Source organism: Mus caroli, unplaced genomic scaffold (assembly GCF_978045245.1).
Source record: "Mus caroli unplaced genomic scaffold, Mus_caroli_1 scaffold_19, whole genome shotgun sequence".
NCBI classification, from domain to species: Eukaryota; Metazoa; Chordata; class Mammalia; order Rodentia; family Muridae; genus Mus; species Mus caroli.
Window position 1 is genome coordinate 21,594,532 of NW_028227274.1, and position 11,683 is coordinate 21,606,214.

The 11,683-nt window shown below is 42.5% G+C and overlaps 1 protein-coding gene across 5 annotated transcripts in view; it reads left to right on the plus strand.

Moving 5' to 3' along the window:
- Positions 1 to 10,409, plus strand: part of Galnt1 (polypeptide N-acetylgalactosaminyltransferase 1) — an 85,226-nt gene extending 74,817 nt beyond the window's left edge. For all 5 annotated transcript variants that reach the window (XM_029471856.2, XM_085833648.1, XM_029471855.2 and 2 more), the window contains 3 exons: positions 3,735 to 3,833; positions 5,893 to 6,027; positions 8,499 to 10,409. In XM_029471856.2, the coding sequence (XP_029327716.1) occupies positions 3,735 to 3,833; positions 5,893 to 6,027; positions 8,499 to 8,645 (381 nt within the window). In that variant the 3' untranslated portion in view covers positions 8,646 to 10,409. The remainder of the gene's footprint in view (positions 1 to 3,734; positions 3,834 to 5,892; positions 6,028 to 8,498) is intronic.
- The last annotated feature ends 1,274 nt before the right edge of the window (positions 10,410 to 11,683 follow it).

The window sequence follows — 11,683 nt, forward strand, 5'->3', positions numbered from 1 at the left end:
AGTGCTCAACTAATGTTGAATGCCAATAACATGAGTATCAAGAATTGGTCAGAGATGGTGTTAGTGTCTTCTGCCTCAGCATTGGTAGAGTGGCCACGAGAGTATTAGGGACTCTGGTGCTTCAAGAGAGTGGGGGAAACATAAATCCTGAATGTTTACTAATCTTGCAAGGCAAGCCATTTTGCTATAAAGTAATGTAGACAAAGTGGATAATAGGTAGAGGAGAATATGAGAAAGGGGAGAAAATTTATTAATTTTTATAAAAATAAAACTGTGTGCTGAGTTTTTCCCAGGTACTTTTCAGGGTCTGGTACAGCTTGAAGCCTTGGTTATAGCAGGATTCTTAAACATTTTATTAAGAATGTGTTGATCTCCTTGGAGCTATGCTACACCTAGATACAAGGCAATTTATGTGAGAATGGGGCTGATGACCATCATTTATAAAAATTGGGAGTAATGGTAAAAGAAGTAAAACACTTGGTGGAGAATGGGCTTTGTAGTTACAAGCACTTGGTGCCCTTGCAGAGGACCTGGGTTTGATTTCTAGCACCTACGTAGTGCTTACAACCACCTAGAACTCTAATCCTAGGGGCTCTGATGCCCTCTTCTGACTTCCATGGGCAGCAGGCACATACATAGTGCACAGAAATAGAAGACAAATCTTAAAAATGTAAATGCAACTTTGAGAGGTTTGAGTCTTGTATGTGCTTGTGGCCGCCATTAGCTGGCTTCCTGAGTCCAGTCAGGATGACTTATCTGCCAGCCTGGAAACTGTGTAAGGCTGTGCAAGGTGTGCAAGGCTGTGGTGTACTTGTCTAAGGACTCTTGATAATGTGCTGTCAGTAACTTTGAGACGCACCTGTGGGTACTACTTTCATACAACGGGTCCTTTTTAATATGACAGTCTGTCAGAACCTTACTGAGATGCTGGCCTTCAAGCCTGAACAATGATAAGCACTTTTTGTTGCCTAAGGGTTGGTGGTCATGATTAGATTCAGACTTAAATTCCAGTATTGAATAAATGTCTAAGTGGGTTAGCTACTTTTTAAAAAAGGAAAGAAACCTGTGCTTATGAGAATGACCTAAAGAGAAAATTTGACCAAGCCAGCCTCCCACACCTTAAGATAATTTCTGTCAAAAATAGCAGCAAGTATAGGCAGAGATGTGGGAGAGTCAGGTCCTCTATATGTTGTTGGAGGGACTATAAAATGCTCTGGAAAACAACGGAGTTCTCAGAAAGTTAACACTGCATTACTGGGATCTGACTCAGTGATAGTGCTCTTGATCAGCACTCAAGTAAAATAGAGCCATCGTGTGATGTGGTGACCTGACTTCCAAGTGTGAGGGATCTTAGGGACAGACATGTTCCATGGCAGCACTGTTGACAAACCTACTGGCCCAGGCAATTCAGATTTCCAGATACATGAATGGTAAACAAAAAGTGGCATGTACATACAGTGGGAAATTATCCAGCCTTCTAAAGGACAGGCATCCCGATGTATACTGCCTCATAAATGGACTTTGAAGATATTTTGCTTAAGTGAAGTAGGCTGGTGGCAAAAATTATGTGTAATTCCACTTCTGTAAAGTACCTATAATAGCTGTGCATGGAAACAGAAAGTAGAGGCCGCCAGAAACAGATAGAAGTAGAGAAGATGCTTTGTTGAGTGGCTAAAGTGGTTCAGATTTGTAAGCTGCCAAGTGCTGAAGATCTGTTTGACAGCAGTGTGAATGCACTTAACCCTTCTGGGCTGTCTGCTAGGAACTGGCTGTGGTGATGCTTACACTGGGTCTTTCACACATTTTATTGATAGGAGAGGGATTCAGAGGGAGAGTTTTAATGTAAAGAATGGAACACAGGCAGTTCATCTCTTGGAACAGAATAGAAAGCAGAGATGGGATCAAGTACAGGTCAGATGAGAGTGGTGGAATTTTGTGTTGACGCTTGAGAAGTCCCCTTGTATTCAGGTTAATAGAGTATTGGTTGAGAGTAAGACAGGGGCTGTTAGTGGTAGTCTTGGGGAAAGAGGGCAAAGAGAAACTCAGGCTGTAGGTGAGCACACGGGGAGCTGATGCTAGTGAGTAAAACCATGAGCCCCCCATCTCACCCCCCTTTCCTGCACATTCTCCCCTTTCAGTGAGAGAAATCTAGGTTTAGTGACATGCCTCTCAAGGATTTAGAGCAACCATGCCCTTAGCCTGGTGAATGAAAGGGTTTTCTTTGAACTGACCCAGTGTTGGAGAATGCATTATTAGGCATTATTAGATGGGCTGGGGTTTGTACAAATTAAAAGGTGATATCTTTCCAACTCATGGCAGATGGTTGTCAAGGTAAGTTGGCATCTTAACTTTTCTAGCCTGCTGGCTTCCTAAGTGACAGGCTTTACCATCTGGGCTTCTTTACATGGTCTCAGAAACGCAGCCTGTGGTCTTTTTTGTATCAAGTCATATCCAGATGAAAAGTCTTATTTCTGGGGTAATATTATTAGGATGTCTTCAACCAAGTCTGCCTTCTAGAACTTGTAGTGTAGGATTTAGAACCAAAATAAACGTTTCATCATAATAGCTAATAGTTGGAGGTTTTTTTTGTTTGTTTTGGTTTTTTGGTTTTTCTGTATAGCCCTGGCTGTCCTGGAACTCACTTTGTAGACCAGGCTGGCCTGGAACTCAGAAATCCGCCTGCCTCTGCCTCCCAAGTGCTGGGATTAAAGGCGTGCGCCACCATGCCCGGCTAGCTAATAGTTGTTAATCCATGAGTATTGTAAGAAACCACTAAGAAATGCAACCTGACCTTTCCCTTTCTAGCTAGTGGGGCAGAACGCTCGATGATTTGGGCAGTTCTAATGGTTCTAACATTTAATTAGCATCTACTGTCTGTTAAACAGATGTTCCTCTTCTGATGACTCAGTAAAATGGCTGTTGTGGAATGGATACCCATGCCACGCCTGCTTCCACAAGCCCGTCTCCAAAGCTCCTTTGGCCAGGAAATGATAACAGTCTCCTGAGACGTTATCAGACGGATGGTCAAAAGCAGCATCTTGTGTCCTTGAGTTGCTTTATTACTCAAAGAGTGAAAATGGAGAAAACTGATTCCCATTCTCTAAACAGCCATTTACAGTTCTTTAACTAGAAGTAGGACCTTGTGAGATTTCCCCATCTTCATTGGGATGTCAGCTGGTGTTATGCAGGTCATGTTTAGGCAGCCACATTGTTGAGATTTCATTGGTACAACTTAACTTCCCTGTCATATATAGAAGACACTATCTTGAAGCAGAAACCCTGGTTCTCTGACTAGTACAGTCTTTCTGCTCATTTCTTGATGTTCCCGGAGCCTTTGCAGGGGTTATATCACTTGGGGCTGAACATCGCAGTCTTTTCTTGGTATTTAGAGCAGCTGTGGCTTTCTGTGGTGGTCTCCATCTGCTTAAAAAAGAAGCTTTGTAGTGAGGACCGAGAGCTGCCCAGGTAGGAACTGTGCTGGTTTAGGAAAGTGGCAGTTGTGGGTTCTCCCTGAGGGTCTGTGACTTGACCAGTTACATGGGAATGGCTAGGTCTTTACCAATTATGACTTCCTTCCTATTGAGTGGGCCCTAAGTCCACTTAGATAGCTGTTATTTATACTCAAGAGATAAATGTCACTAAAGAAATAATAATGATTGACTTTTAGTATATCTGCATGTCTCCTCTAGTTAAGCTCCAGCATTCTAACTCCTGATGTCTTCGTTGCCTCACAGATACGAAATGTGGAAACAAATCAGTGTCTAGATAACATGGCTAGAAAAGAGAATGAAAAGGTTGGAATCTTTAATTGTCATGGTATGGGAGGTAATCAGGTGAGTATGTTAGTAAACTTTCAGAACAACTTTTAGTTTTTTGCTTTTTAGTTTTACTTTGCTCTTTTAATCCATAACATTATTCAGGAAACATTTTCATATCTTTAAAGAAAATAAAAATGAGTATTAGGTGAAGGGTACTTTCTTGCAGGGCTGTGGGTGCTGGGGGAATAAAAGGAGTGGGAGAAAGCCCGCATCCCACCAGAGTTCCGGAGCTCTGGGCGGGCGGATGCAGAACTGCTGCATGCTTTCCACGGGGCCCCTGGTAGGTGTTTGGCTGTGGGAAGCCACAGAACTCTAGCTCGGTGGGTGGTGGACAAAGGGGCAGTCCTAGGCACCAGGTTCTCAGCCTCAGGCATCCCAGACACCAATGGGCACCGCAGAAGAGCTGAGAACAGAATGGAAGTCCCAAGGGCCACTTGTTCAGCCCTGGGGCCAAAAATGAGAAGAGGGCAGGAGATGGGGGGGGGGTGCTGGGTGGTTCTCGTGCCTGGCGAGAGTCCTTGGTCTGTCTGTGGCTTGAGTGCAGGAAGGCCTTCAGGTTGGAGGTTAAACACAGCTCATTAGGGGAAAGCCTATCCCATTGTTCAAGCACAGCAGGCCTTGATGAACAGAGACAGTCTATGGTTTTAGAGCTTTATTGTAGAAAGGCAGGGAGAAAGAGAGAAGGTAAAAAGAGGGAGAGAAGCCGGCCATGGCCACCTGGAGAGGGAGCAAAGGGAGAGAGAGAAGGAGGGCTAGAGATGAGAGTAAGAAAATTGAGAGCTCAGAGAGCAAAGAGGAGCCAAACAGTCCCTTTTATAGTGGGCTGGCTGGGCTATCAGTTAGCTGTGGGGAAGAGCATACCTGGCTATAGTCAGGTAACTGTGGGGTGGAATCTAGCCAGGATGCCAGGAGCTTGGGACATTGTGTGACTATAGTCACATGGCAGGGGTGGGGGTGGGGAGCTGGGGGAGGCTGTAGTTACATGACAGGAGCCAGGTGCCCAGGAGGTGTGCCGAACTCCTGCTGTCCCTTGCTGGTGGAAATCTCTGCCAACTGGGGCTCTGGGGTTCAAGACTTATGCTTGGCTGGAGGCCAGGCTGTCTGTGGGCAGCCCACTGCCCCATGCTTTCTTTTTTTTTTTTTCTTTTTCTTTTTTTTAAAGATCTATTTATTTCATATATGTGAATACACTGTAGCTGTCTTCAGACATACCAGAAGATGTCATCAGATCCCATTGCAGATGGTTGTGAGCCACCATGTAGTTGCTGGGAATTGAACTTAGGACCTCTAGGAAGAGCAGTCAGTGCTCTTAACCACTGAACCATCTCTCCAGCCCCAGAAGGGTACTTTCAATGTAATGATTGATATATATTTTATTTTATTTTTTAGATAGATCTCACTGTGTAGCTTTGGCTAGCTTACAACATTTAATATAGACTAGGATGGCCTTGAACTTGAGATCTATGTGCCTCTTGTAATGAATTCTTCTCACAACCCAAGCCTACCCTCAGACAGGGTTTCTTCATGTCTTGGAACTCGTTCTTTAGACCATGTTGGCCTTGAACTCACAGAGATCCATCTGCCTCTGCCTCCCAGACTATTGGGATTAGAGGTATGCATAGCCACGCCCAGCTTCTAATGATTTTTTAATAAGACCTCTATGACAAACGAATTAACATTGCTAAACACAAAATTTATTTTGTTCTTATTAGAAAAAAGACAAACAAAACAAATGACTGCCTTTAATAATATACTCAACCTACAGGGACCTAAGGTGGTTTTCACTTTACTCTGTGTAAAATTGGTATAGCTTTTCTGAAACTTTCCATTACTTTAACAATGTACAAAAAATCGTGTCTTGAAATAGTTCCAGGTTATTTCAGAATAGCCCAGGGAAAATTTAAGTTTGAGTTTTGGCATGTATCTCTGCTCATATGCTCCTCTGTGTCTGTTGAAGTTAATTCTGATATTTTCATTGTCTCATGGCTACAAAATGTAGAAATGTTGGCATCTAAACTGCTGAGTACTTTCTTTTTACTATTAAAGCTTACATAGGTTCATGTTTGCTTTTCAGGTTTTCTCTTACACTGCCAACAAAGAAATTAGAACAGACGACCTTTGTTTGGACGTTTCCAAACTTAATGGCCCAGTCACCATGCTCAAATGCCACCACCTAAAAGGCAACCAGCTCTGGGAGTATGACCCAGTGGTGAGTACCCAGCTGCCTGTAGGAGTGGATGCTGTAGCACGTCACCAGGCACATTTACACTCTGTAGCTGTGTGTTAATAGTAACTAGCATTGTTAATAATGGCTACGACACATGGCCCCGATGTTCCCTCTGTTTCTAGCTGTGTGCTCTTGCCACTCTGGGCGTAACTGCCCCACTCCTGTGGCTCGGCTTTTTTTTTTTTTTTTTTTATATCCAACCAAACTTTTATTTGAGTTTTATTGCAATCAACTTTTGGCAATAAGGGAGAAGTGACCATAAGAACTCATCAGATTTGTTTCCACAGAGCAGTTTTCTTGAACGCTGAAGGTCAGTGTGTGTCAGCTCAGCTTCAGTATCACCTTGTACCCATCATGGGTATTTACGCCCGGATGCTGACAAGAAGGCCTTGCGAGATGCTACAGTCTAAGATGGAACCACATTTTACACATTCTAATTTTAGGATAGGAAAGTATACTAATACAATAAATAAGAGAATTTTTAAAGTGTTGCTTAGCCCTTGTTGAACAAAATTCCAATATTAGCTTATTCTTTAAGTACTCCAGTTAATAAAGGCTTAATTGTACTTCAAGGACTCTGACTTTTCCAAAGATTAACAACTAGTTATTACCTGTTACAAGCAAAGCTTCCAAGCACTCGCACACTTGTCCTTAAAGCATGTTTACATTGGAGATAACTCCTTATGCCTGACAGCACAGCTGTGGCTAGGCCTCGTACAGTAAGCCTTGTCTTAGAAAAGAAAAGAACCTAAGGAAAGGATATGTGTGTTTTTAGAAATTGGATGGAAAACAACTGCCCAATCACAGGCTTGTTGTGCTTGGTTTTCTTCTGCTTTAGTACTACAGACCTCGAGCCCGAGGAAGGATACCACTTTTGTAGGGAGTTTGGAAAGTTGAACAGGCTCTTAATTGTGCACTGGTTTTGTCTCAACCGAAACTGAAGGCTGAAGTGTGGCCTGCAGGTAGAATCTGGCTTCCTAGCTGCTAGACTGTGTCACACTGTAAAGCCCATCCTCAGCCAGGAAGCCACACCCACCTGCTTTAGAAAAGCAGTCCCCGCCCACCCAGCTCTAGTGACCTAGGTGCAGTTCCCATGCATCTGTGAGAGTTAAAGTAGGTGAGACGGAACCTCGGGTCAGTGTGGTGGGACCATCTACAGTCACTTGCCAAGTCTCACTTGGACACAGCACAGGGTGATGCAGAACTAGAAGTAAAGAAGTGGATGCCATCATTAGTTTTTGTTATCTTTTAAGTTAACAAAACTGTTAAAAGGGGCGTCATGACAATGATGGTTCAGGGGCTGGATAGTTGGCTCAGTGGTTAAGAGCACTGGCTGTTCTTACAGAGGTCCTAGGTTCAATTCTTGTCACCTACATGGTGGTTCAGTTCTAAGAGATCTTATGCCCTCTTCTGACCTCCAAAGGCACCAGGCATACACATAGCATACAGGTATACATACAAGCAAAACACCCATACATATAAAGTATAATAGAATATAAAATTTTAAGTAAGATCTTACAGAGAAAAGAATTAAATTAAAATGAAGGTTAAAAAATGAGATAAACGTGTGTTCGTATGGTCACAGTTACTTGACATGTCGGTACCACTCAGTGGTGCACCCTGCACCAGTCCATCTTGTCGGTCTCTGGTCTAGATCATATTATCAGATTCACTGTGGATCATAATCACTATGAATTTACTCTTAAAATGAGCCTGAAAGTATCAAATGTAAAGTGTAAACAGTGAGGCAGATAGCTATCTCCCTCCCTGATTATTTACAGCCTCTTTTGTGAGGCACCACATAATTCAGCTCTGTTGTTACTGCCTCACAGAGCCTCTTAAAGTATGGGCTGGGTTGTAATATTTATTTTACAAGTGAGAAAGCCTAAGTTGCCTAGGCTAGCAACCCAGTCTAGATCCTGTGCTTTTGTGTGCTACAGCACCTCCCCTCACCATGAGGATAGCTAGCGGCTGGATTTGGCTTATGGTTGAGTGTACTGTGTCTCAGCTACTCCAGCATTCTTGTGTATTGAGTCTGTATAAGGACCCGTGTTTCTAAAAGCTTAAGGGTTAGAATCATAGAATTAAATAGCCTTATCACAGAGAAATGAAAAGTCATGGAAGTGGTTGTTGGAAATATGTTGGAGGAACCTAGGTTAGTAGTCACTAACCTGGCCGGGAGTTTTCTTTTCACTTTAAGGGAACTATACAATGTGGTGGGGGGAGGGGTGGCAGTGACAGCCACAGTGCTGCACAGTTTTAATCCCAGCACTTGGGAAGCAGAGGCAGGTGAGTTTCTGGGAGTTCAAGGCCAACCTGGTCTGTATAGCAGGTTCTAGGCCATCCAGGGATAAGTCGTGCAGTGCTGTCTCCAAGAAAAAGAGGGGGCAGTGCTAGGGGTTTGCTTTTTCCACGTTCTAGTTAAGCTGTGTGCTTCCCTCTGCCACTTTCAGAAATTAACCCTGCAGCATGTGAACAGCAATCAGTGCCTGGATAAAGCCACAGAAGAGGACAGCCAGGTGCCCAGCATTAGAGACTGCACTGGAAGCCGGTCCCAGCAGTGGCTTCTTCGAAATGTCACCCTTCCAGAAATATTCTGAGACCAAATTTACAACAACAAAGAAAGAAAGAAGGATTGACTGGGCTACCTCAGCATACATTCTGCCACATTCTTCAGTAGCAAAAAAGGAAAAGTGTTTTCCTCTTCTGTGGGATGTTAAGGTTTCTTAGCCATTAAAACTCAGACTCCTAGCTTTTCACTTGCTGTGAACCAGCCTTCCTGTCCCAGGACATGAGACTGCAAAGTAGCGAGACTGTGCACACTGATGTTTACAAGACTGGAAGAGTCTTCATCAAGAGCAGTGGCAAAGCCTTCAGATCCCAAAACAGGCGCACAAGTGCTCTCGGGATAGATGCACTTTCTACAGCGTGGGTGCACGTCAGCCATTTCTGCTGAATGTGCCTTGTGAAGGAGAGTTTCCCTGACTAGAATCAGGAGCTGGAATATTAAATATTGATAGAAAAGTAAGTGGAAAAGAACTGGAACCAGGTTCAGAATCATGAAAACATTTTTACAACAATAAAAATTATGTCAAACAGGGTTTAAAGGAAATTAAAAAGAATTATGAGAAGTACAATTTGTTATAGTATAGTATGAGATTTCTATATAGATTTTATACCTCAGTGGGGGAAAACTGATTCCAGTGATGCTGATGTTGTTTTCATCTGTGATAGTCATGGATGCTTCTATTTTCCTCGGGGTGCTCAGAATGAGATGGTGGGTGGGGTGAGCTCTCTGAACATAGTTTGAATTTCTTTTTACAATATTATTATTTGGTTTGTGGGCTGTTGGAATTGTAAGTTTAATTGCCATTCTTTAAAAAAAAAAAAAATGGAGATTTACTCTGCCTGGTCTCAGTTGGAAAGTTATAGATCTCTCTCTGTTGTTCTTGGGTCAACTGGCTTACAGACTCTGCCTCGCCCTGCCCTCCCTCCTCCACACAGTTTCTTAACATGCTTTCAACCTAACTCTGTTGAGCTGATTGTGCTTCATGCCCAAGACTCGTGCTACTGTACTGCAGGTTGTCTCCATAGCAATAACCTCTCTGATCCCTGCGAGTCACTTCTCAAACAGTGCTGTTTATCTGGAGATTTGGAGATCAGACATTTGATGGGTTTTTGAAACCCTTTCCACTCCACTTAGCGGTGTGCTTCCCTGTCGGACGCACACTCAGGTTCCTCCTCATTTGTCATGTTGATTTGCTGCTTTTTCACAAAATAAAAATGGACTGAAAGTGTTTAATTGGCATTTTTAATGAGTTAGCCAAAGAAGTGCAGCTATGATTTCACATTATAGTCCTGCATTTCTCCCTAAATTCTCTTTTGTTATTTGATTTTCTTTACTCTGGTTTTTAGTAACAGAATCACGTATTAAAATTTGCTGTTAATTAAAGTTTACCTTTTGATTTTACAGAAATCTCATTGTGACATTTTTTTCCATAGCAACCCATTGGCCAAAATGCATAATTCTGCTTCCTGTCTGTCAGGTGATATTTGATGGTATTCCTCTTTTTTTGATTATCAAAGACTTGCTTCAGGAAGTGCTGTTTCTTGTGCATAAGAATGTTCCTGAAGTCACACTCGTCAGTGACACCATCTCTCATCATCCATCCAGTCAGCATCGAATATATGGATGCTTAGGGTAAGGCTGTCCTCCAGGATGCAGAGACTCCCCCATGAAATCTGAAATGAAACAGGTGTTGGCTGGAATACTTTTTCTCTTCTGTGAGCTATGTTAATTCTGTCTCCAATGGGCCTAATGTTTGAAAAGTCAGATGTCTAATAAATTATTTTCATGCTCAGAATTTCAGATTTTTGTACCCTAACAACATGATTTTATTCCTTATTGTAAAAGTTTAACAGCGTTGTGATTTAAAAATGTGTCTCACTTTTTAAGTGGGGGGAATGTGAGTGACTTAATTCATGGGTACTTTTAGAACCTATTAGATAATCTTATTGCCTTTATTTTTCTAATTAAAATATTCCTAAATACTTTGAAAATATATGGTACTCTGAGTAGTTGTGCCTTACGTTGGTTTTACTGAGGGTAAACTGGATCCTTTCATCATAGCTGTTAGTGGGTTAAGCAGATGTTGTCTCTATTGAACTCCAACTGAGAAGAGAAGGAGTGAGGAGGAAGACAGGATCTTACTCTACAGCCCAGACTTAACATCAGACTCACAGCAGTCCTCCTGCCTCAGCCTTTATCCAAGTACTGAGATTAAAGGCATGAACTACTAAACCTGGCTAAGATCATTTGTATCTCAAATCTTTTCACCCCTCATCAGTCACAGGCTGTCGGACTGTTTCTCAGTCCTATTGGGTTTCTTGTGTTTTGTTCACTGTCATGCCAGGTCCTCAATCCCTTGTTGTTTTATCTGGAAAACAGATTTTCCTGTTGGAACTGAAATGGTCTCATAGGTTTACAAAGTAGGAGCTAGAGAGATGGTCGGCGGTTAAGAGTACTGCATGCTAGCCCAACTGCAGACATAGGATTTTTACTCTAATACCGCAAGCTGGTGGAAAAGATGTTAATAAATGCAGAAGTGCACATTAACTGGAAGCTGCAGTAGAAAAGTCTAATGTGATTTTTGTAGACCTCAGAGAGTTCCTATAGAGAGAGGAACTTGCTTAGCACAGCACTTGCTGTTCATCCAGAGGACCCAACTTAAGTTCCCAGCACCCATGTCAAGCAGCTCACAACACCATAACTGCATTTCCAAGAGATCCAATGCCCTCTTCTGGCCTCTGTGGGCACCTACACAAATGGGGCATATACACATATACACATAAAAGATTATCCTACATTTACATGTAAAGGAAAAGAAAAAATAGCTAAGAGAGTTTTTAAAATAAATAAAATGGAGGTAGCTAGAAAGTTGATTTGATGCTTATGAACATTGGCTGCTTGTCAAGAAGACCCAGGTCCAATTCTCAACACTCGATCTTGCACAACCGTCTGTAACTCCAGTTCCAGGGTATCTGATGCTCTCTTCTTGCCACTGCAGGCACCAGACATACATATGTTGCAAAGACATACATGCAAGCAAAATGCCTATGCACATATAAAATATGAGAA